This window comes from Rhipicephalus microplus, chromosome X, assembly GCF_043290135.1.
Source record: "Rhipicephalus microplus isolate Deutch F79 chromosome X, USDA_Rmic, whole genome shotgun sequence".
Classification (NCBI taxonomy): domain Eukaryota; kingdom Metazoa; phylum Arthropoda; class Arachnida; order Ixodida; family Ixodidae; genus Rhipicephalus; species Rhipicephalus microplus.
In genome coordinates, this window is record NC_134710.1 from 481,552,519 (window position 1) to 481,578,275 (window position 25,757).

At 45.1% G+C, this 25,757-nt stretch overlaps 1 protein-coding gene across 1 annotated transcript in view; it reads left to right on the forward strand.

Moving 5' to 3' along the window:
- The window catches only part of LOC119160792 (O-acyltransferase like protein), a 435,386-nt gene that overhangs the window by 77,036 nt on the left and 332,593 nt on the right, over nt 1–25,757 (forward strand). The window contains exon 3 of the mRNA XM_037413026.2: nt 18,378–18,489. Coding sequence (XP_037268923.1) covers nt 18,378–18,489 — 112 coding nt within the window. The remainder of the gene's footprint in view (nt 1–18,377; nt 18,490–25,757) is intronic.

Genomic DNA, 25,757 nt, shown 5'->3' on the forward strand with positions numbered 1-25,757 from the left:
ATAAATTAATTGAGTAATTCAATTTCTGTGTTTCACGAAACGTCGCGGAGACACGTCAGTCGCCCAGGGCTCTCGTTGATTCCGTGGGTAAGTGATCTGAATTTCTTTATAAAGTATGACTCCCGCTGCTCGCGCTCCCGTGTGTTCTGGAAGCCGGATTGTAGGAGTATGACACTTACGCGTTCGAAAGAGTGACCAGGAAGATTGATATGTTTGGAGAACGGCAAATTGGGGAGGCCCTTTATGTGTGCCCTGTGGTTGTTGAAACGCTAACGGAACGCGGTTTCCGTGTGTCCAATATATTCCTGTTTGCACACCTCACAGCGAATTTTGTATACCACATTGGCTGAGTCACAGTTAAGGTCGTTTTTAATTTTGTACACATAGTCCGAACAGGAGGCTTCGGCCGTATCTGTGGTCACCATGTGTGTGCACACCCTGCAGCGAGGTTTCCCGCACGGTCTACAGCGCTGATGGTGGTCGGATTTGTGTGTTTTCGCCCTGACCAGTAAGTCTCTCAGGTTTTTATTTCTTCGGTAAACCACCTTGGGCGGAGTCTAAAAAATGGCAGAGAGGCGACTACTCTGTTTAAGTATGTTGAAGTGGCGGTTTAGTATAGAATTCACCCGAGGGGCGGCGGCGCAGTATGTGAGGATTAAATTTGCTCCTGAAGTTAAATCATCTTTATTCCCACCTTTTTCTCCCATTGTTGATCCTCGGTCCAAAGAGCGAGCGTGCTCAATTGCTTTGTCAATTATTTTTTCGGGGTACTTTTGACGCAAGAAGGCTGTTCTCAATTCCTGTGCGTGGGTGTCGAATTGCGTGATTTCAGAGCAAATTCTTCTGTATCTGTGGGCTTGAGAGTAAGGAACACCTGTTTTGCTGTGATGGGGGTGACTGCTATGGAAATGCATATACTGTTGGTGGTCTGTTGGTTTTTTATACAGGTGAGTAGATATGGTGGTGTCACTGAGTGATACAGTGACATCGAGAAAGTGAACACTCTTCTGCGAATACGTGTGCGTGAATGTTATCGAAGGATGCACGGAGTTGAAACCGGAAATGAGTTTGAATAGATTATGTTTACTATCGGCCCACACGAAGAATATATTATCGAGGAAGCGTCGGTGAAATATAGGTTTGAATGGAGAATTTTCGAGGAAAGGAATCTCCAAAGAGGCCATGAAAATATTTGCGCAATTTGGGGCCATTTTGGTTCCCATAGCAGTTCCGTCTACTTGCAGATAATGGTTTTGGTCGAATTCAAAGTTATTATGTTTAAGGACCAGATTTAGGATCACCTCTAAAGCGCATTCATTGAATTCACTCGTCGATTTACTTTTTCCATAGGTGGCGACTGTGGCGGCAATTGCTTCGGTGTGGGGAATGTTTGTGTACAGTGATGAGACATCCATGGTGACCAAATAGCAATGTAGAGGTACCACAAGTTTTGAGACTTCTCGAAGGAAGTGGCTGATATCTTTGATGTATGATGGGAATGATTGTGGGATGTGCCTAATCAGAGAGTTAATGAAACTAGAAAGTTTTTCAGTAGCAGTACCGTTGCTGGAAACTATGGGTCGGCCGGGATTGTTAGTCTTGTGAATTCTGGGTAGTAAATAGAAACGCCCGGGAGACGATTTGCCAGGTGACATCATTTTAAGAATAGGGTAGGTTATCTTCCCACTTTTACGTAATGATATTAGTGAGGCCTTAATAGTACTTTCATACTCCTTTGTCGGATCACAAAGGAGTAGTTTATAGAAATTTTCATCTGCTAGTTGGCGAAGCCCTTCTTTGATGTAGTCAGTCCTGTCGAGTACAACCACAGCACCACCCTTATCAGCTGGTTTAATAACGATGCTCTGGCTGTCACTTAAACGGCGCAAAGCCTCCCGCTCCTCTTTAGACAGATTGTTAATTGCGAATGGGTCGGCGCTTTTCATATTCCCTGATTATATCACCCTGGACGGATGAAATGTACATGTCTAGATATTTGTCTCGTTGTTCACCTCGAGTCCAAGATTTATCTGAAAATCGATTTTGTTGCGTGCTGCTTCGATCATGAAAATATTCTTTTAGACGCATGGTTCTGGCGAAGTTGTCCAAATCTTGGTAAAGTTTAAACTCATCAATTTTGCCAGAGGCGGGGCAGAAGGTTAGACCTTTTGATAGCAGCTTTGTTTGCGCAGGTGTCAAAGGTTTGCCGGAAAGGTTAACCACATTGGTGACATCGGTGCTCTTTTGTGGAGATTGATGAGAGGTAACAGGTTGATCTGTATACGTTTGAAGTTTTGAAGTTTGAAGTTTATTCATCACTTATCCAGTGGTTGAATGGAAAGGGGTGGTGAAAAGGCAACTGAATGCCTGACAATGCACCGATCCCCGCCCAGACCACAATAATGCACAACACTCAGCATGTGTGTCTAGAGCATAAATACATAGATTCAATACAGTGAAATATACAAAGTGTAGACGTAGAGCGTGGAAAAGATAAGAAATAATTACACATCTATAAATGCACTCTTTACACATAAAAGCCCTTTAAAATCCTATAAAAACAAAAACGTAGTTGTGAACAGTTGTGAGGAAGTGAAAAATTTACAGTGTGTTTCAGCAAAGCTACACGAGTTGCAATTCATTAACACACAAAAAAGACATATCACGTTTGAAGCATGAGTAGATAAGCGTGTATCTTCTTTTTGAAAATTGCTGGGGATTGACTTTCATTCACTATGGTGGTGGCCATGGTATTTGAGTTTAAAAACGAAGGAATAAGGTGCGCTAGCTTTTGTCTACCGTAGTTGGTCCGAGTCCTCTCACTGTAATAGGTGGTTCTTCTAAAGTTATACATTGGTAGTTTCCGGGAGTAAGCATTATGAAATTTAACTGCGTTTGATTTGATTTGATCGTAAATGACTGTCGCTAGCTTTTTATGAAAGATATTTTCAAATGTTAGGATTCCATGCTTAAGGAAAAGAGGATCAGAAGGCGTTCGACGCGGAACATTCTCGATTATACGTAGCATTCTTTTTTGCAGTCGGTGAATCCCAATTTTATTTGTTTTTGTTGTCGAGCCCCAGATTAACAGGCAGTATTGTATGCGGGAATAAACTAAAGCGTAGTAAAGTTGCTTTGTCACCCAAAGGGGTAGAAAGCACCTAATTTTTCCAATCACACCAATGGACCGTGATACCTGGTTACGTAGTTTATCTATGTGACTAGACCAGTTCAACGTTTCGTGAAAAATGACGCCTAAGAACTTTTGAGTCTGAACTCGCTCAATCGAAACTCCTCTGAATGACAGCTGCGTATTACGGAGAATGGAATGGTTTCGAGGGTGAAAAATAATGTACTTTGTTTTCTTGAAATTTAGTTCTAACTGATTTATTTTCAACCATAGAGACAAATTGTTAAGCCAAAGCTTAGCTTGTTTTTCTATACTAGAGATATCCTGACCGGAAAAAAATACATTAGTGTCGTCTGCGTAAAATATAATATCTGCTGTTAGAGGTACGTTTACTATATCGTTTATATATAATAGAAATAGAAGTGGCCCAAGTATGGAGCCCTGTGGGACGCCATAATTTATCTTGCCCATTTCAGACTCTGAGTGTTTCATATCAGTATATTGGAACCGGTTACTAAGGTAACTCCTTATTAAATTAAGAGACGAGCCCCTTATTCCGTATTCGGTAATCTTTTGTAGAAGAATTTCATGCTTAATAGAATCAAACGCTTTCTTAAAGTCAAGAAATATTCCGATTGTGAGGCGTTTTCGTTCAAAATTATCGATTATTTTATCTTTATTAGATAGTAGGGCTTTTTCAGTAAACTTATTCTTCTGAAATCCATACTGATGTTCTGTAATTACTTTTCTTGAGCTACAGAAATTTACAAATCGTACATATATCACACGTTCTATGATTTTGGAAAATATGGGCAAAACAGAAATGGGCCTGTAATTACCCATGTCATTTTCATCACCACCTTTGTGGATAACAGACACTTTAGCTACTTTTAGTTTGTCAGGGAACGTTCCAGTGTTCAAGATAAGATTGCAGATATGGGAAAAAGGTGCGCTAATATTCTCTGAAACTGCTTTCAAGGGTTCAGCCTTTAAACCGTCAAAGCCAGCAGCAGAATTGTTGTTTAAATTCTTTATCAGCAAGGCTACTTCCGATTCATCTGTGGGAGTTAGGAAAATGGATTCCGGGATGCATGCTGTAATATACGATTTATAAGGCTGGACGGCACCAACTTAAGTATCGGAAACTCCTGATCTCAAGAAATGGTCGTTGAACATATGAGCAAGTTGAGTACCGGAATAAGATCTGCCCTCTATTTGAACCTCAGAAATGGTCTTCGTATTCTTGTGTTGCAAAAGATCGTTGATAGTGTTCCAAATAGCTTTTTGATCATTGAGTATATTCGCAAACTTATTTTCGTAGTAGTTTATTCGGGCCTTTTTAATACCAGACGCTAATTTATTTCTGACCTGCTTAAACTCCATCAAGTACTTTAGGAGTTTAGATTTTATGAATTCAGTGAATAACTTATCTCTTGCTTTCATCCTTTTTAGAAGTGCAGCATCAATCCATGGTTTTCTTGCCTTCTTGGGTTTTTTGTATGCCACGAAAGGAAAGGCTAGGTCGTAAAGCTCTGTTATCTTTGTTATAAATATGTCGTAGGCGCTCACAGGGTCAGCGTTATTGTAAACATTATTCCAGCTCTCTCGTGAGATAACGTTTTGGAAAACCTTGATATTTTCTTGGTTAATTTTTCGATAATGCGTAGGATTTACTGGACTTCGTTGTTTTATTGCCCAGGTAAAAAATGCAAAAATTGGAAGGTGATCGCTGACTCCGGCTGTCAAAACCCCCGCGCATACCTCATTTTTACAGTTCGTGAAGCATAAATCTAATGCAGTTTCAGTTAATTGTGTAATCCTGGTGGCTACATAAATTGTATTTTCATAACCAAAAGAAAGCATTTGGTCAAGAAAGTTTTGCTTGTTGCAACTTGAGGACAGCATTTTTATGTTAAAATCTCCGGTAATAATTGCCCCTGCGCCACTTTTTTCACAGTACTCAAGCATTTCATATATGAAATCTAGAAAATTAGTCATAGCGCCTGAAGGGGGCCTATATAAAGCAGCTACTAAAAGGCTTTGACATTTTACCATGACAGATTCAAAATGCGTCGATATTACAGTGTATTCTTCGACAATATTGTATTTCACACTCTCGTGAACATAAATCGACACACCACCTCCACGTTTATTTTCCCTACAGATTGATGCACAACTGTAGTTCGTAAACTGTATGTTATCACGGTTATCAATAGACCACGTTTCGGTGAAAGCTAAGAAGTCAAACCGGTGATTCAAGTTGTTCAGAAGGAGGTCAGCAGATTCTTTTTTATTTTGAAGGCTTTGTGCATTAAGATGAATCAGTGATAACTGTTTTTTGTGCAGTGAAGCAACTTTTTGGAAGGCCTTGGCGTCATAGTAGTTGGTTGCCATGTTTGCGAATAAAAAGCAGTCATCTCTTGTGGTCAGCTATCTTTCACTTCATCGTATTTTTTCAAGGTCTTGCGCAGTTGCGATTCTAATCAACCTATCATTCGGGCTTCGGCGTACGAAAAGTTTGCCGTTCTTGTACCATGCAAAATTGTAATTGTTTTCAAGTGCTTTAGTTTTCATTTGCCAGAAGAGGTTCTTGTTGTATGCCGTTAGGTTTTCACTGAAGAATATAGCTGACTTTGCTTTCTTCAGTTCCCCTTTCTTTTCAAGCCATTTTTTTTTTCGTTTTGCGAGATGCAAATCGAACTATCACTGTATTGGGCTTGTCTCGAGTTCTTTCGTTTCTTGACGGTACTCTGTGGGCGGCTTCGATGTCAGACTCAGAAAGTTGTGGAAGCTTTAGATCAGTTGCCAGTTGGTTGAGCTTCGCCAATAGGTTTTTGTTTTCGTGATAAGTTAACCCATTTACTTCGAGGTTGAGACGCCTGCTGTACTGGTCTAACTCGTTCAACTCCTGCTGAAGTTTTTCCACATCTTTTTGTTTATCTTGTGCTTCAAGCCTCATAACCCGCTTTCTGAGATCTGACATTTCTGCCAATTGTTTTGCCATCTGTGCAAGAACTTCATCGTACTTACTGGACATAACTTCCATCGATTCTTCCATTTTATCGACAGTTATTTTTATTTCCAACAAGGCGTCGACCTTTACTTTGATGCCCAGTAGTTCAGTAAGCTTGTGATGAATTTCCGCCAGCTCTGAGGCAAACTTCTTTTCCACTGCTCCGTTCTGCACTTCCGCGGTCTGTGCAACACGCGTAGGCGCTTTGCATGCTACGCATGTCCAAGATTTTTTGGCAGCCGCAGATTTTTTTTTGTAGGCGTTGTTAGTAACCGCCGAACATGAGCCAATATGATAACTACATTTGCATTCTGAACACAGAAGCCATGACTCAGATTCATGAATCTTGCCTTCGCACGAAGGACATATGTCATTCGTTATACTTAGCACACCTACACTTCAAAGTTCGCTCACAAAGTGCACCCAGCAGCAGCAGGAAGTGGTACAGAACAGAAAAGGCCTTCAAGAGGCCATGAGAACAGACTAACCTGCAATGTTCGAAAAACGTGTTTAGCCGCTCAGTCGCCGATCTGACAGCTCCGCTGCTGCTGCTGAGTGCGTGTGCGGCAGTCCAAAGGGAGCGATGTCCGTTTGTAGGCCGTCACGATGGGTGTACCACACGTGATGATCCACGTAGTCTCCGCTTGATCTAATCGCTCCCTTGTCCGTTCCAACGTTCGTCGTGGTAAGCGCTGGTTTAAGGCCACGGTTCCTGCAATGTTCGAAAAACGTGTTTAGCCGCTCAGTCGCCGATCTGACAGCTCCGCTGCTGCTGCTGAGTGCGTGTGCGGCAGTCCAAAGGGGGTGATGTCCTTTCGTAGGCCGTCACGATGGGTGTACCACACGTGATGATCCACGTGGTCTCCGCTCGATCTAATCGCTCCCTTGTCCGTTCCAACGTTCGTCGTGGTAAGCGCTGGTTTAAGGCCACGGTTCCTGCAATGTTCGAAAAACGTGTTTAGCCGCTCAGTCGCCGATCTGACAGCTCCGCTGCTGCTGCTGAGTGCGTGTGCGGCAGTCCAAAGGGGGTGATGTCCTTTCGTAGGCCGTCACGATGGGTGTACCACACGTGATGATCCACGTGGTCTCCGCTCGATCTAATCGCTCCCTTGTCCGTTCCAACGTTCGTCGTGGCAAGCGCTGGTTTAAGGCCAGGGTTCCTGCAATGTTCGAAAAACGTGTTTAGCCGCTCAGTCGCCGATCTGACAGCTCCGCTGCTGCTGCTGAGTGCGTGTACGTTGTGGGAAGATTGCTGGCGGAGTATTTTAAAGTCGGCCACGCACCGTCTCGCCTCAATTTCTTGTCCTTCTTGCCCTGAATGGTCAATCTCTTTTTTCCTTCGTATTTGGCCAGCTCTTCTGTTTCTGACTGCGTTAAACTTGACTGTTTTAGTCGCGCCTTTTGTTCCTCTTTAGGTTCCGCGGCCTTACGTGTACTGTGTTGTATTACGACCAGTGTAAGCCTAATAGATGCATCTTTTAGGATATTGCTCCATTGCTGCTGCTCATTTTTGTTGAAGTAATTCATTGCGGGTTGAAGTTGAACAGTGAGACCCTTTGGTGCGAATCCCGATGAAATATATGTTTTAAGGTTTGAAGCATGCATTTCAAACCTCACGCGCTTATCAACATTCTTTATAAGGCCATGAAACCACGAGACCAATATGTGCTGGAGCGGGCCGTACCTGACGGGTTGTTGAGTCAGTCCCTGCGTGGGGGAGAAGCACTGTCACCGGAAGCCTCTGGGTGGCCCCGAATAGTGTTGTAGGGGCTCTTGCTTCTTGATCTATGAGGAGCACCCCTCAGCGCTCGTGGTGATGATCGTCGGCATGGGATCCCGCTTGCTTCGCGGATGCTGGGGTTCTCACTCCGGGAATGACAATGTTCTCTCGGTAGGCCCGGCAGACCTAATGGTGCATGGTCAAACCAGGTTGACAGCGACCTCACCATATTTCGCAGAAGCAGCGATCTCAGGTGGCTGGCGATGAGGACAACACCCTCAAAACTTGGGTGTATACCATCGGCCGCCAGAACCCGGCCAGGGACTGACTCAACAACCCGTCACGCAGGGACTGACTTAACAACCCGTCAGCTACGGCCCGCTCCAGCACATATTGGTCTCGTGATTTCATAGCCTTAAGAAAAAATGTTGATAAGCGCGTGAGATTTGAAATGCATGCTTCAAATCTTAAAACATATATTTCATCGGGATTCGCACCAAAGGGTCTCACTGTTCAACTGCAACCCGCAATGAATAACTTCAACAAAAATGAGCAGCGGCAATGGAGCAATATCTTAAAAGATGCATCTATTAGGCTTACACTGGTCGTAATGCAACACAGTACACGTAAGGCCGCGGAACCCAAAGAGGAACAAAAGGCGCGACTAAAACAGTCAAGTTTAACGCAGTTAGAAACAGAAGAGCTGGCCAAATATGAAGGAAAAAAGAGATTGACCATTCAGGGCAAGAAGGACAAGAAATTGAGGCGAGACGGTGCGTGGCCGACTTTAAAATACTCCGCCAGCAATCCTCCCTCAACGTATACAGATCAACCTGTTACCTCTCATCAATCTCCACAAAAGAGCACCGATGTCACCAATGTGGTTAACCTTTCCGGCAAATCTTTGAACCCTGCGCAAACAAAGCTGCTATCAAAAGGTCTAACCTTCTGCCCCGCCTCTGGCAAAATTGATGAGTTTAAACTTTACCAAGATTCGGACAACTTTGCCAGAACCATGCGTCTAAAAGAATATTTTCATGATCGAAGCAGCACGCAACAAAATCAATTTTCAGATAAAATCTTGGACTCCAGGTGAACAACGAGACAAATATCTAGACAAGTACATTTTAGCCGTCCAGGGTTATATAATCAGGGAATATGAAAAGCGCCGACCCATTCGCAACAATCTGTCCAAAGAGGAGCGGGAGGCTTTGCGCAGTTTAAGTGACAGCCAGAGCATCGTTATTAAACCAGCTGATAAGGGTGGTGCTGTGGTTGTACTCGACAGGACTGACTACATCAAAGAAGGGCTTCGCCAACTGGCAGATGAAAATTTCTATAAACAACTCCCTTGTGATCCGACAGAGGAGTATGAAAGTACTATTAAGGCCTCACTAATATCATTACGTAAAAGTGGGAAGATAACCTACCCTATGCTTAAAATGATGTCACCTGGCAAATCGTCTCCCGGGCGTTTCTATTTACTACCCAAAATTCACAAGACTAACCTTCCCAGCCGACCCATAGTTTCCAGCAACGGTACTGCTACTCAAAAAATTTTTAGTTTCATTGACTCTCTTATTAGGCACATCCCACAATCAATCCCATCATACATCAAAGATACCAGCCACTTCCTTCGAGAAGTCTCAAAACTTGTGGTACCTCTACATTGCTATTTGGTCACCATGGATGTCTTATCACTGTACACAAACATTCCCCACACCGAAGGAATCGCCGCCACAGTCACCGTCTACGGAAAAAGTAAATCGACGAGTGAATTCGACGAAAGCGCTTTAGAGGTGCTCCTAAATCTGGTACTTAAACATAATAACCTTGAATTCGACCAAAACCATTATCTGCAAGTAAACGGAACTGCCATGGGAACCAAAATGGCCCCAAATTACGCAAATATTTTCATGGCCTCTTTGGAGATTCCTTTCCTCGAAAATTCTCCATTCAAACCTATATTTTACCGACGCTTCCTCGATGATATATTCTTCGTGTGGGCCGATAGTGAACATAATCTTTACAAATTCATTTCCGGTTTCAACTCCGTGCATCCTTCGATAACACTCACGCACACGTATTCGCAGAAGAGTGTTCATTTTCTGGATGTCACTGTATCCCCCAGTGGCACCACCATATCTACTTCCCTGTATAAAAAACTAACAGACCGCCAACAGTATCTGCATTTCCATAGCAGTCACCCCCATCACTGCAAAACAGGTGTTCCTTACTCTCAAGCCCACAGATACAGAAGAATTTGCTCTGAAATCACGCAATTTGACACCCACGCACAGGAATTGAGAACAGCCTTCTTGCGTCAAAAGTACCCCGAAAAAATAATTGACAATGCAATTGAGCGCGCTCGCTCTTTGGACCGAGAATCAACAATGGGAGAAAAAGGTGGGAATAAAGATGATATAACTTCAGGGGCAAATTTAATCATCACATACTGCGCCGCCGCCCCTCGGGTGAATTCTATACTAAACCGCCACTTCAACATACTTAAACAGAGTAGTCGCCTCTCTGCCATTTTTTAGACTCCGCCCAAGGTGGTTTACCGAAGAAATAAAAACCTGAGAGACTTACTGGTCAGGGCGAAAACACACAATTCCGACCACCATCAGCGCTGTAGACCGTGCGGGAAACCTCGCTGCAGGGTGTGCACACACATGGTGACCACAGATACGGCCGAAGCCTCCTGTTCAGACTATGTGTACAAAATTAAAGATGACCTTAACTGTGACTCAGCCAATGTGGTATACAAAATTCGCTGTGAGGTGTGCAAACAGGAATATATTGGACACACGGAAACCACGTTCCGTTGGCGTTTCAACAACCACAGGGCACACGTAAAGGGCCTCCCCAATTTGCCGTTCTCAAAACATATCAATCTTCCTGGTCACTCTTTCGAACGCGTAAGTGTCATGCTCCTACAATCCGGCTTCCAGAACACACGGGAGCGCGAGCAGCGGGAGTCATACTTTATAAAGAAATTCAGATCACTTACCCACGGAATCAACGAGAGCCCTGGGCGACTGACGTGTCTCCGCGACGTTTCGTGAAACACAGAAATTGAATTACTCAATTAATGTATTTATACATACGTGAAGTCGCACACGCAAGTTGGTCAATATAGCGAAACTAAACGAATTCGATGCTACGTGAACCAAACGGCGTGTGTTAGTATTATTAGACTTTAATTTCATTTCTGAGTACTTTTTTAGTATTATTTATTTTTATATATTTTTTGTTTACGTTTTCTGTTTGTTCATCCTTTACAAGAATACCCCTTCATTTATTTTCAGTATGACTGGTTGTACATTTTTCTGCAAAAGAGGGCAGGTGGAGGGAGGGGGAGAAGGCACATTAGCTTTCCAACGTGGCCATTATTTTCCGAAAGCGGGTCGTATGCTTCTTGCGTGTGTGTGTGTGTGTGTGTGTGTGTGTGTGTGTGTGTGTGTGTGTGTGTGTGTGTGTGTGTGTGTGTGTGTGTGTGTGTGTGTGTGTGTGTGTGTGGCCCGAAGCCGCGGGCCAGCCGCCGAACCACGTGAACTTAAACTCGATCCATGTGTGGGATGCGAGTAAGCGGCAACATGTTCCACATTTTTCACTTTTTCTTGGTCGCCTCCGCTGGCGGCGCGTCTTACCTATACCCAGTAACAATGCCAGAATTACCCGCTCGTTTCCGGCGGCTCTCCGTCGCTCCTTTCTAGTTTCTCTCCTTCTTCTGCTTCTTGTTGTCTGTTGCTACCTCGTTCGCCCGCTTGTCTTTTTTTTTTGGAGGGTCTTTAAAATGTGAGGGTGACCCTCTGCTACGGGAACTTGTATCATTTCACTTACATCCTCCGAAGAAGGCTGGTCCACCAGCCGAAACTCTTAGGAATAAATAATTATTTTATTGTTTTGTTTCCTATACTGCACTATTCTCGAAGTTTATAACTTTTATTACGGTAGCCGCAAGAAACTCTGATCATCTATTTCATCCATTTATATATTTATATATATATGTGTGTGTATGTGTGTGTATGTATATATATATATATATATATATATATATATATATATATATATATATATATATATATATTTATGTATATATATAGGTATATCTGTACCGCGTTTTTTATTTCATTACCCCATTGTCATGTTTCTTCGTAATCGATTCGGGCAAAGTGTGCTGGTCAACACTTGAGTTAATTTTTGTATAGCGCCTTCTTCCTTGATTGGCGCCTTCAGTGAGTTTTTACGCGCAGATTGTTACTGATGCTTTTTTTTTTTGGAGGAGACAAGAGACCCTCCCCCCCCCCCCCCGCTCCCTTGTACCCCCCTTCTGCGCCTCCAGCCTCAAGGCCTCTTTTATACTTCCGGGCATGTACTTACCGTATTCGAAAGCAGCATTGTTTCAGCCGACAAAAAAGAAATAAAACCTAGAATTTTACAGCGCTAAGACGCTACTTGCATCAACCGCGTGGTGAGGAGACCTACCGCCGTGCATGATTAAGCCTGCTGGAGCACCACGCGCTGTACAATAAATAGAGGGGTACATTCCCCCACATACATTGTACCTCGGTAGTGGTGCTTTCCTGATTGTACATGCACCCTTTGTTGTCGTGAAGCTCGATGTTTTTGTCATGTACTTTTTCCTTGGTTGGAAGTCAATAAACTTCTCTTTGTTGCTATCTGTGCAAGACTGCTACTGTAATCGGACTTACCGTTTATCGGGCACAGGTTCGCCCAAATAAACAGTTAAATCCCAACACAAAGTGTCCTGTCTTCGGCCACGTCATGACCTCGTGACAATATAGTCGACCACCAGTAGAGCATATGCACCAAGACAACAGGACTGGCTGCCGTGAGTGCTACAAACTGTACTTTTTTCTTGCCCGGGATACGTGCCCCGGTGAGTGTTTCGTGCCTTCACGCTTTATACGCGCCTTCCATTCAGTTATTGCCTCTTAGGCGATTGTTTCCCTGCCTCTTCGGTGGATTTTACGGTAGTCTGGGTGTTGTGGCTGGAGGTTCATGCGTGCGAGCGGGAGACTGATTGAATACGCAGTTTTTTTCCTCCATCCTTGCTACGCAGCTGTTTAAGTCTATTAATTTATTTTTCATTGCCATTCCCCCATGCCCCCTGTGGTATTGAGGCGACCTCTAATTTGAAATACAGTTACGACGCCACACTTGTTTCTTTATTTTTATTTTGAAACTACCCCGATATAGCTTTTTCTGCAAGGTAAGAGTGTGCCAGAGGCTCGGCTACAGCGGTACAGTCATGCACCGAGGAAACGTCTGCCACCGTCTGACCATTATCATCATCATTATCATCATCCTCAACAACAACATCATCATCTTCATCATCATCATCATTATCATCAGCCTGAATACGTCCACTGCAGGACCAATGCCTCTTCCATGTTCCCCCAGTTAACCCGGTCCAGTGCTTGCTGCTGCCAATTTATACCCGCTAACTTCTTAATCTCATCTGCCCACCTAACCTTCTGTCTTTCCCTAACTCGCTTGCCTTCTCTGGGAATCCAGTTAGTTACCCTTAATGACCAGCGGTTATCCCGTCTACATGCTACATGCCCAGCCCATGTCCATTTCCTCTTCTTGATTTCAACTAGGATATCCTTAACCCCCGTTTGTTTCCTAATATACTCTGTTTTCTTCTTGTCTCTTAATGTTACACCTACAATTTTTTTCCATTGCTCGCTGCGTCGTCCTCAAATTAAGCTGAACCCTTTTTGTAAGTCTCGCGGTTTCTGCTCCATAGCTAAGTACCAGCAAGATACAGCTGTTATATACCTTCGTCTTGAGGGATAGTGGCAATCTACCTGTCATAATTTGAGAGTGCTTGCCAAATGTGCTCCAGCCAATTCTTATTCTTCTAGTTACTTCAATCTCGTGGTTCGGCTCCGCGGTTATTACCTGCCCTAAGTAGACATAGTCTTCTACAACTTGAAGTGCACTATTACCTAACTCGAAGTGCTGCTCTTTTCCGAGGTTGTTGTACAATACTTTCGTTTTCTGCAGATTCATTTTAAGACCAACCTTTCTGCTCTACTTGTCTAACTCTGTAATCATGAGTTGCAATTCGTCCCCTGAGTTACTCAGCAATGCGATCTCATCGGCGAAGCGCAGGTTAAAAAAGTACTCTCCATTAACTCTTATCCCGAACTGTTCCCATTCTAGGCTTCTGAAAACCTTCTGTAAGCACGCGGTAAATAGCATTGCTGAGATAGTGTCCCCCTGCCTTACACCCCTCTTGATTGGTATTCTGTTGCTTTCTTTATAAAGCACTATCGTAGCAGTTGATCCCCTGTAGATTTATTCCAGGATGTTTATATACACTTCATTGACGCCATGATTCCACAGTGTCTGCATGATGGCTGATATTTCAACTGAATCAAATGCCTTCTCGTAATCTATGAAGGCTATGTATAGTGTAAGGTTATATTCTCAACATTCCTCAATTACCTGATTGATAGTATGAATGTGCTCGATTGTTGAGTAGCCTATTTGAAATCTTGCTTCTAATGTTTTCTTTAATCTGTTAGCAATTACCTTGCTAAATAGCTTGTATACTACACAGATCAAGCTGATCGGCCTGTAATTTTTCAAGTCCTTGTCATCTCCTTTCTCATATATTAGTATGATGTTAGCATTCTTCCAAGACTCTAGTACTCTTACCGTCAGGAGGCACCTCGTAAACAGGTGGCTAGTTTTTCTAACACAATCTGTCCTCCATCTTTCAGCAGATCTGATGTTACCTGATCCTCACCAGCAGCTTTGCCTCTTTGCATGCTCTCTAAAGCTTTTCTTACTGCTTCTATCATTACTGGTGGGGTGTCATCAAGAATACTGCTAGTTTTTATAGAATTAAGGTCGTGGTTGTTCGGGCTACTGTAAAGATCTCTGTAAAACTACTCTGCTATTTTAACTATCCTATCTATATTGGTAGTTATTTCGCCTTCTTTGCCCTTTAGTGCATACATCCGATTTTTGCCTATACCAAGTTTCCTCCTCACTGCTTTGACGCTTTCTCCATTTTGGAGAGTGTGTTCAATGCTCTCCATGTTATACCTTCTTATATCGCATAACTTACGCCTATTATAAAAGTTCGAAAGCTCTGCCAGTTCTATTTTGTCTGTTGTGCTTGAGACTTTCATGATTTGACGCTTTTAATGAGATTCTTCGTTTCCTGGGTGAGCTTGCCATTGACCTGTCTAACTACCCTGCTTCCGATTGCCACTGCACAATCCGTATTGATACTCCTCAGATTATCATTCATTGTATCTACGCTAAGGTTGCTTTCCTCAATAAGAGCCGAGTACCTGTTCTGAATTCTGTATTCCTGTACTTTACTTCTCAGTGCTAGCTCATTGATTGGCTTCTTGCGTATCAGGTTTTGTCTTTCCTTCTTGAAGTCTAGGCGAAATCGTTACCACACCGTTCTATGGTCACTGCATCGTACCTTGCTAACCACTTCCACATCCCGCATGATGCCTGGGTGTGCATTCGTTATAAAGTCTATTTCGTTTCTATTTTTGCCGTTAATGCTCCTCCATGTCCACTTGCAGTATCCTCGTTTTCGGTAGAAGGTATTCAAAAACCGTTATTTATTGCGTTCTGCGATTTCTACTAGTAGCTCTCCTCCTGCGTTTCTAGTGCCGATGCCATACTCTCCTACTGCCTGGTCTCCAGCCTGCTTCTTTTCTACCTTTGCATTAAAGTCTCCCATCAGTATAGTATACCGTGTTTTTACCTTACTCTTTGCCCATTCGACGTCTTCATAGAAGCTTTCAACTGAAGCGTCTTCATGGCTGAATGTAGGCGCATAAACCTGTACCACCTTCATCTTGTGTCTTTTATTCAAGTTAATTACATAGACCTACCACCCTTTCATTAATGTTATAGTATTCCTCTATGTTGCCAGCTATGTTTCTGTGAATTAGGAACCCCACTCTCAGTTTTCTTCTGTCAACCAAGCCCTGGTAGCAAAGGACTTGCCCATTCTGTAGCACCGTATAGGTCTCATCTGTCCTCCTAACCTCACTGTGCCCTATTATATCCCATTTCACCCCCTCTAGCTTCTAGAATAATACAGCTAGACTTCCCTCAATTCATAAGGTTATAGCGTTAAACGTTGCAAAGTTCAGGTTCCACCGTCTGATAGCGAAGGTAAATGGACCATGAGGCAGGCAGGTGTTGCCAAGAAACGATGCAGGTATCTAAATTGGTGGTTTATCACATTGCTCGCGTATCTTTCCCCAAGGAGGAGTGAAACAGCTTTCTCATTAAGGGTGTTTCAAAAGTGAGCAGAAGATGCGATCTTTGGTGCGTTGGTTTTGGGTTGACAAGCTAAATTAGCCACATTTCTTCCTTCTACCATGTTTACCATGGCAGTCCTTCAGAATTTTCAGAACGGCTTTAAACTACTCGCAGGAAGAACTTGAATTCGACCATTTGACTTGATCGCTGATTGCCACTGATTAAGAAGTGAATTGTTTTAATTTTCCTAATCCCTGCCATAATAATTGTTTGTACACTTCTTGAGACGCCCTCTGCCACAGTAATGGTAACGCCACAGTTTGCAGGGAGATACCTTCTTTCTGCACTTTTAAAAGAGTATCGGAAACATTCTCGAAACCATGTGTGTTTCACACGCAAACGGAGCATGACGGCTCCATCGACCCTCACGACAAGAAGTAGCGGAGAATGTACATAATGTTGCTTTGCAATAAAAGGGTGTATTTCAACGCGTACGGCGCTTGTGAGTGTGCCTAGGAATGCGCTGGGAAAATATCCGAGGTTCGAAGATAGGACTGTGGATTCTGAACCAGCTTCTCGCCGCATAATCGAAGCAGAGGTATACATAGCGCAGCTTGCTTTTGGGTTTCTAGTTGTTAGAGGCGAAGACACGTCGTATGTTTTAGGTCAAATTTCTTGGTCTTGGAGTCGTGAGCCTCCCTAGGCTGCCGAAGAGGAATGAGTACAAGCGACACATGGGCTGCCATTGTTGTTGCGGTCGAGGTCCGTGTCTTGATTTGCATGGCGTCGTGCGGAAGGAAGCCCATACACGGGCTGTAGTTCCTTCCTATTGCAGCTAGTTAGACGACCAGGGTGCCCTTAGCATCGTTTTCTTCGCGGCTAGGGCTTGGGGTAGCTCTTCGCAAGGACGTCCTGATTATGTACAAAGCAGCACCTTCACCAAATGTCACGTGGTGGGAATTTTCACGCTGGCAGGAGTCGGCTTGTTTGAGATTAAAGATTTGCGTGAACCTGGGTCCAGAAAATGAATGATTCATTACTAGCAATTTAGACTGCAGACTTATTGCGGCGTAAACAGTCGTCGGCCGTCGAGTAATCTGCCGAGAAGTACAGCTCGTGGACTTTTATACATGTGACTTGCACGAGCTATCCAAGTTAAGTTTTCGCTGGTGACCGCGTAAGTTGGAGACTATTCGCGTCCTCTGCGGACTCTTGACAGAATGACCGCAAGTTATCGCAAAGCTTTTCAAACTGCAGCGTGACCTGCTCTGAGCATTGGCTACAGTTTTTAGGGTTGACATGCGCATGCATCAACATAAAAATTTGTCCCCGTATCTGCATGTCCGACTGCAACTGTCGTCACTTTTCTGCCTGGAAAAAGTGAATAGAATGAAACATTTATTTGATGCTTTGCGTGAGAAATTCGGTGAATGAGATTCTGGAGGTGCTGCATGAGACATCAGCGTCATCCGGAAGTAATCTCAGAAAACGGAAGGATGACCTCCGTTTTGGCGAGCGCGCACTATCTTGGAGGTTGTATTTTGTAGATTTTAAGGTACGTGGCAGCACCGTGTCGTCTCAGAAAGTTGCCTTTCCTGTGTAGTGTCGCATTGTCAACGCAGCGCAATAAACGCTACAGTTCCTAGACATACTTATGTATGCCTTTTCTAGTTTGAATAAACACATTGCAGAATATTGAAGTGTTGATATTGCGCTTCATATATGCGCAATATTTTCTTTTTAATCGACAATCACACAAGTATGAACATAGAAACCTGAAGGATATGACGGGCCCTGTAGATGTGGTCGTACTTGAGCCGTCTCGGTCGACCGACAGGCAGACCAAAATTTTTAAGTTGAATCTTAAGAAAGACTGCCCCGCCGCGGTGGTATAGTGGCTAAGGTACTCGGCTGCTGACCCGCAGGTCGCGGATTGAAATCCCGGCTGCGGCGGCTGCATTTCCGATGGAGGCGGAAATGTTGTAGGCCCGTGTGCGCAGATTTGGGTGCACGTTAAAGAACCCCAGGTGGTTGAAATTTCTGGAGCCCTCCACTACGGCGTCTCTCATAATCATATGGTGGTTTTGGGACGTTAAACCCCACAAATCAATCAATCAATCTCAAGAAAGACTATCGCCTTTAAAACGTATGACAATACACAGTCTGTTCTGATGAAGAATTTACATAGAACATAGAGTATTATCGCATTATAAACATAGACCCTGGTTTTTCCGCAGGCTGCAAATCTGATAAAATTCCTGAACGATCCACGTGTTCCGGGCTTCCGCTTGGGCATCTGTGTCGTCTCCGACTGTAGCGAAGAGGAGTTGCAAGCCGTCGGCACTGCACGTAAGCATATACGAAAAGCGTTTCGTTATGTTTTTGGAAGTGGTCATTTATTTTGTCGACGCCTGCAAGTGGGCAAGGTGCGCAAAAAACATTGTGCATTAAGTGGAGGTACAGCAGTTCAGGTTAGTCCCAATTTTTTTTATTTCTCAGGATAACATAGGCTAATATTTTATGAATCAACAATGCAAAATGTTTCCGCAATTTGACCCCCTCCCCCCTATTATGCTCCCATCCGCTTTCCGCGTACAACGCAGGCGTCACTTTTTGATTAGAGTAGAATTGACGTTATTATTAAAGACGTTATTGCCTAACGTAATTGTTCCTCAACTTCCAGAAAAAATTCCTAATACTACAGCCTAACACAGCTCGACTGGTCAGAGCTTCTGTCCCCTAACCATCCTTAGAAAGCTAAAAGCTTTTACAGTCATTATTGGTTCTGTCATCGCATTTCAACCACCACTTTCACAACCAAGCATGTGTAAAAATATTGGAACACTCTCAAGTTTCCCCCTGAGAGTTGAACGTGATAGCAATATCCTTTCCGTAGGGCTTACTTCAACCATTTAGTGCGTACTTCTATTGTTTGATAATACTGCGGAAGTTTAAATTAGGAATTACTGAACTGTATCAATAAATGTTGAAACTGACATGTTTCAGTGAAGCTTTCGCATATGGCTGCATGGTGTGTGATATGTGGCATAATTTCAAAATGACCAGTTATGAGTGAGAACTGTTTTTGAATTTGCTACGCATCCACTACGTGGTCTTTAGGATATACGTATCGCAACGTGTGTGCCGTTTTTAAAAGGTTCGGCCGTTAAAAAAACGTAGTCGTTAGGATGATCACACGTTCTCACCCCGATGGCAGTGTAGGCTTATACCACGCTATAATATCTCACATTACATGTTGTATTGTGAAGCCTCTAAACAGGAGGAGTGTGCCTGTACAAAATGAACGTGGTTTTCTCGGCATTGAGAAGTAGAGGTTGTTGTTTTAGCTGCATATCCAAGCAGGTGCATGAATGTGTAGCAGAACACCTGCATACTTGCCTCGTAAAACCTGGGTTAGATTACCACGTTGACCCAGAACATTTATTCATTTATTTGCATCTTTCTCGATTCTTCAGTCACGCTAAAGATGAATATTTTCTCCTCACAACCAAAGACCCGGTCGTTGAAAGCAACGCTGCGATGTCTGCAAAAGGAGCTCTTTAAAGCTATTGTGGTAAATGAGTGCATCACCGCGAAACTCATGGCTTACAGATAACTTTCTGAATGCATTGTGATCTCCTCAAATATGCATAAAAAAGAAAAAAAAACACCTTTGAATACTTAGTTGCGGTCTTGTTAAGTTTGTGTAACATACTTTATGCTCTGTGGAGATATGTGTAGAAGAGCTATGTTTAAAAAATGTAGAATTTGGTAGTAGCATAAAAAATAACTTGTAAACAGTGAACACCTCTTGAAACCGTCTTTTTACCACCTGTTTGAAGTCTGCCAGCAAGTTATTTCCAGGGTCATTCACAGTGCCAGCCTTTGAATTCATGCGCTTGACATAGCTGATGCCTAATGCCTTCTGTGATGCTCTATTCCCTGCTCTCGACTGCGGTGGATGTTGTATTATGCCTTTTGAGCGCGTACAACTGTCGTTTTTAATAGCACAGTGTTTTATACCGAAGTCCACCAGACTAAACAAACGTAATTTCATCAAAGATAGGACATTGTTAAACTGTACACGATTAGAGTACAAAAAAAGAAACAAGGAAAAATTGATGCATAAAGTAGAAGCCCTGCGAATCAAACCCACGAATTGGCTCTGGCTGATACGTTTTGCTATATGAGTGCATACAACTTTCTTTTTTAGGACAAAAGTGTTTTATACCAGGGTCCACGAAGACTTCACAGACGTCTTTACGTCACAGATGTGACATTGTTTATATATACAAGGTAAAAATACAAGGAAACCTGGAACAAAAGTCACGCGGAATAGGAGCCCCCTGAATCAAACCCACGAATCGACTCCAGTTCATTCTGTGCTCAGGAGTTTGAGCACCTGGGACCCTCTTTTTAATAGGAAAGTGCTCTTCACAATCAGTGCACAAGAAAGACAAAAACGCAAGAAAGTGCATGTCCCAAGCGCGGTTTTATACTGGCGTATGATGTCACGTAAGAGTGAGGGTAGCCCGAAGACAGGAGACCGGGAGGTTAGTAGAAATAGAAGGAGATACGTTTATTTGGCGGACTTGCACCCACTAAAGGAAAACAGACACACCGGCTTAGCGGGAGGCAAACAGCGCGTTCGACGGCCGTCGAGTAACAGAAATGTCCCACTGGAACGCAAGGCGCGTTCGACGGCCGTCGGGTGACAGAAATGTTCCACTGGAAGGCAAGGCGCGTTCACCATCCGAGATACAGTCGCCGTAGCGTCTGGCGCTATCTCGTTATCAACGAATGGTCGACGTGCGGGCCATGATCTTCGCAGGTGAGTCGCGGTGCATCCTGGACCACGATAAGGCCGCGTGCTGGCAGTATCGGCGTGCGCAACACTATCCACCATGTGCGTCGCAGCATTGCTCCCCTCCTCAACGTAAGCATCGACCCGATGCTTTGTTTAAAATATTAACCAAAACAAAAGGAGAGCCTGTGCGAAAGTAAATGACAAATAAGCACGAATCACGCACACATAGACAAAACAAGAGATGCAAACAGGGAGCCTCCTTTAGCGCGTATGATAGGGCTTCAAACGGGCGACGTGTACCACTTCTTGTCGTGTGCGGCGTCGTTGGGATGAGCTAGCCCCATCATGGACCACTTCATAGTCCACTTCACCCACTTGACAGATGACTTTATATGGGCCGAAATAACGGCGCATGAGTTTTTCGCTTAATCCTCAGCGGCGAACGGGCGTCCAAACCCAGACTTTGTCACCTGGCCTGTATGTTAAATCGCGTCTCCGCAGGTTGTAGCGTCTTGCGTCGTTTCGCTGTTGGTCTTTTATGCGCAGACGAGCAAGCTGCCGGACTTCTTCTGCGCGCTGAAGGTAGGCGGCTACGTCTAGGTTGTTGTTTTCATCGATGACATTAGGTAGCATGGTGTCCAGGGTAGTAACGGCATCCCTGCAATAGACGAGATTATATGGTGTCATTTTAGTGGTCTCCTGCACCGCGGTGTTGTAGGCGAAGACCACGTAAGGCAGAATTAAGTCCCAGGTCTTGTGTTCTGTGTCCACGTACATAGCGAGCATATCGGCAATGGTCTTGTTCAAGCGTTCCGTGAGACCATTTGTCTGCGGATGGTACGCAGTTGTTCTTTGGTGATCTGTATGACTGTAATGTGAGATTGCCTGAGTAAGATCAGCCATAAACGCTGTTCCCCTGTCTGTTATTAGTACCTCAGGTGCGCCATGACGGAGGAGAATTGATTCGACAAAAAATTTGACAACTTCTACGGCTGTTCCGTTCGGGAGGGCCTTAGCCTCAGCGTATCGAGTAAGGTAATCAGTGGCCACTATTATCCACTTGTTACCGGATGTTGACGTGGAGAAAGGTCCAAGCAGGTCCATACCAATCTGTTGGAATGGTCTCGACGGGGGTTCAATTGGCTTGAGAAATCCAGCTGGTTTTGTTGGAGGTCTCTTCTGGCGCTGACATTCGCGGCAACTCTTGACGTACCGCGCAACATCTGAGGAGAGGCGGGGCCAGTAGTATCGTTCTTGAATTCTGTGGAGTGTGCGTGTAAAACCGAGGTGGCCTGCAGTGGGTTCGTCATGTAACGCTTGTAAAATTTCTTCTCTGAGGCTGCTTGGGACAACAAGAAGGTAAGCTGCCTTATTCGGTGCGAAGTTCTTAACCTACCACCCCGTTTTGCACACAGAAGGAGGATATCCCATGCTTGAACAGTGCAGGCGGTATGAGGGTCTTTCCTTCGATGTAGTTGATCAACTGTTGTAGGATCCGGTCTGAGCGCTGCTGTAATGCAAAGGTGCTGCTGCTGATAGGCCCAAGAAAGGCATCGTCGTCTTCATGGCTTGGTGGTGCGCCGACAGGGGCTCTTGAGAGGCAGTCTGCGTCGAAGTGCTTACGACCAGATGTGTAGACTACCTTCACGTCGAACTCCTGAAGCCGTAGGCTCCATCGAGCGAGGCGGCCAGAAGGGTCTTTCAAACTGGCCAACCAGCACAACGCATGATGGTCCGTTACGACCTTGAAGGGTCTGCCATATAAGTATGGGCGGAATTTCGAGGTGGCCCATACTATCGCAAGACACTCCTTCTCAGACGTGGAATAGTTCACTCCCGCTTTCGACAGTGAGCGGCTTGCATACGCGATGACGTGCTCGCAGCCCTTGTGCTTCTGAACGAGAACGGCACCTAAGCCGATGCTGCTGGCGTCTGTATGTATCTCAGTTTCGGCATTTTCATCAAAGTGACCCAGCACAGGCGGCGACTGTAAACGTTGTTGAAGTGCTTTGAATGCCTCACGTTGCTCAGCTTTCCATTCGAAAGGGGCGTCCGACTTGGTGAGCTGCGTCAAAGGGGCAGCAATGTGTGAGAAGTTCTTGACGAAGCGTCGGTAATAGGCGCACAGTCCTAAGATTCGGCGCACTGCTCTCTTATCTTGCGGTTGAGGAAACTGTACGATAGTGGCTGTCTTCTCGGGATCTGGTCTTACGCCATTTTTGCTTATAACATGGCCAAGGAACTGTAGTTCTTCATAGGCAAAATGGCATTTTTCTTGCTTCAGTGTCAGCCCTGATGGCTTAATTGCGTCCAGTACCATCCGGAGCCTTTTCAGGTGGTCGCTAAAGTTGGAGGCGAAGACGACCACATCGTCCAGGTATACGAGACATATTTGCCACTTGAGATCTGCCAGTACTGTGTCCATTAGACGCTAGAAGGTTGCTGGAGTGGAACAAAGTTCAAATGGCATCACTTTGAACTCATACAATCCATCCAGCGTGATGAAGGCGGTCTTTTTAGGGTCTCTTTCATCAACCTGAATTTGCCAATACCCTGTCTTCAGGTCAATGGACGAGAAGTACCTTGCATCACTAGGATGATCTAGGGTATCGTCGATCCTTGGTAAAGGGTACACGTCCTTCTTGGTTACACTATTCAACCGTCGGTAATCGACGCAAAACCGAAGACTTCCGTTTTTATTTTTGACAAGGACGACTGGTGCCGCCCATGGGCTTTTCGATGGCTGAATTACATCGTCGTGTAACATTTCCTCAACTTGCTCTCGGATGGCCTGACGTTCACGTGCCGACACACGATAAGAGCTTTGATGGAGAGGGCGGATGTCTTCTTGTGTTATGATTATATGCTTTGCAAGAGAAGTGTGCCAGACCTGTGAAGAAGTGGCGAAACAGTCGTCATAACGTCAAAGGAGGTTCTGGAACAGTTGCTGCTTGCATTGAGGCAAGGAAGGGTTAATGTCGAATGACAGCTGCGAGTTGTGGGTCTGTGGGGTGATAGTCGCTGGATTCGAGAGGGCGAGGGTGTCACTGACTTCCGCGATTTCATCGAGAAAGGCAATGGTCGTGCCTTTGGCCAGGTGACGGTGTTCTTTGCTGAAATTTGTTAGCAGCACTGGGCCCTGTCCATTCCGGAAGTCTGCAATGCCTCTTGCGATTGCGATATCACGGCCAAGCAAAAGCTGTATGTTACCTTCGACGACGTCATGAGCAATTTCGACAGTACCTGTGGTTACGGGGATTAGGGTCGTTGATCAGTGTGGGATGCTCACGTCATTCTCGAGCACACGGAGGGCTGCGCGATTATGGGTTGCCGAGCATGAATTTATGGCTTCATCCGAGGAAAGTTTGATGGATCTGGACGCCAGGTCAATAACCGCGTGATGTTGAGTCAAAAAGTCCATGGGGAAAATGACGTCACGGGAGCCCTGTGGGAGCACCAAGAAAGTGGCAAGGTATGTGTGACCATCAAATGTCACCCTTGCAGTACATCGCCCCGATGGGGTGAGGAGGTGGCCTCCCGCTGTGCGGATCTGCGGGCCGTCCCAAGCCGTCTTAACCTTCTTCAGTTGTGCTGTCAATGGCCCGCTGATGACCGAGTAGTCAGCTCCTGTGTCAATCATGGCAGTTACTGGGTGGGCGTCGATAGATACTTCAAAATCGGTGGCACGTGGGCTGGAGTTGCGCGTTGGTTTTGGGTTTGGGTCACGGCTTCGTCTTGTTTCTCGTTTTGCTTCGTCTCGCGGCTTGGGTTGTTGTGCGTTGTCGTCGTCGTAGATGATGTGCTGTCGTCCTATATGGTCGTCGGTGGAGGGTCTTCAGCTTTTCCGCTTGAAGCAACCTCACCTCCAAAGGTTGCTGGTTTTAGTTTCCCCTACGGGGGCTTGGGGACCTTCTTCGTTCGTTGTTGCTGCGGTTCGGTGACGTGAAGCGTGGGGATGGCGGTGATGGAGAACGGCTGGACAAGTACTCTGTATGGCGCAAGTAGTCTTCGATTGCCGGAGGTCGTTGTCCAGGGCGTGGCCGTGGTGCCTGAGATGAGAAGCCATGCAGTCCCATCCGCCTGTGGGGGCAGTGTCGAAGAATGTGGCCGGCCTCACCGCAGTGAAAGCATAGGGGACGGTCGTCGGGAGTTCTCCAGGTGTCGCATTTTCTTTGGCTCGGGCGTCTCTCGTATGTAGGGTGGGCGGGTAAGGGCGGACGGCTACTTGGGGCTGCAGCGTACCGTCGAGGACTGGGCTCGTTTCGTCGGGGTGGCCTAGTGTTCACTGCAGTGGCGTAAGTCATTGCTTCGGCCTCTGTTCGAGTCGTCGCTGATGAAGAGCCAAGCGCCTGCTGGACTTCATCACGCACTATGTCCAAGAGAGATGCTCCTTGGGGGGGTGGGGGCTGGGGGGTAGGAGGTAGCAATCGGCGTAGTTCTTCCTTAACCACTTCTCGAATAGCTTCTCGCAGATCGTTGGTGGTTAGCCCACCTCGAATCGGTTCCGAGTAGAGCGAGCTGAGCTGGAACGGGCGGTTGTATTGCCGAGTCCGGGTGTCCAGGGTCCTTTCTATGGTGTGCGCTTCTTCAGTGAATTCGGCGACTGTTTTAGGAGGGTTCCTTATGAGACCGGCGAAAAGCGACTCCTTCACCCCTCGCATTAGGCATCCGACTTTTTGTCTTCGGTCATGTCTTGGTCCGCTCACCTAAAAAGACGTTTCATTTCTTCGACGTACACGTTTAGAGTCTCGTTGGGCTGTTGGGTCCTCGCTTCTAGCAGCAGCTGGGCCCTTTCTTTTCGCATGATGCT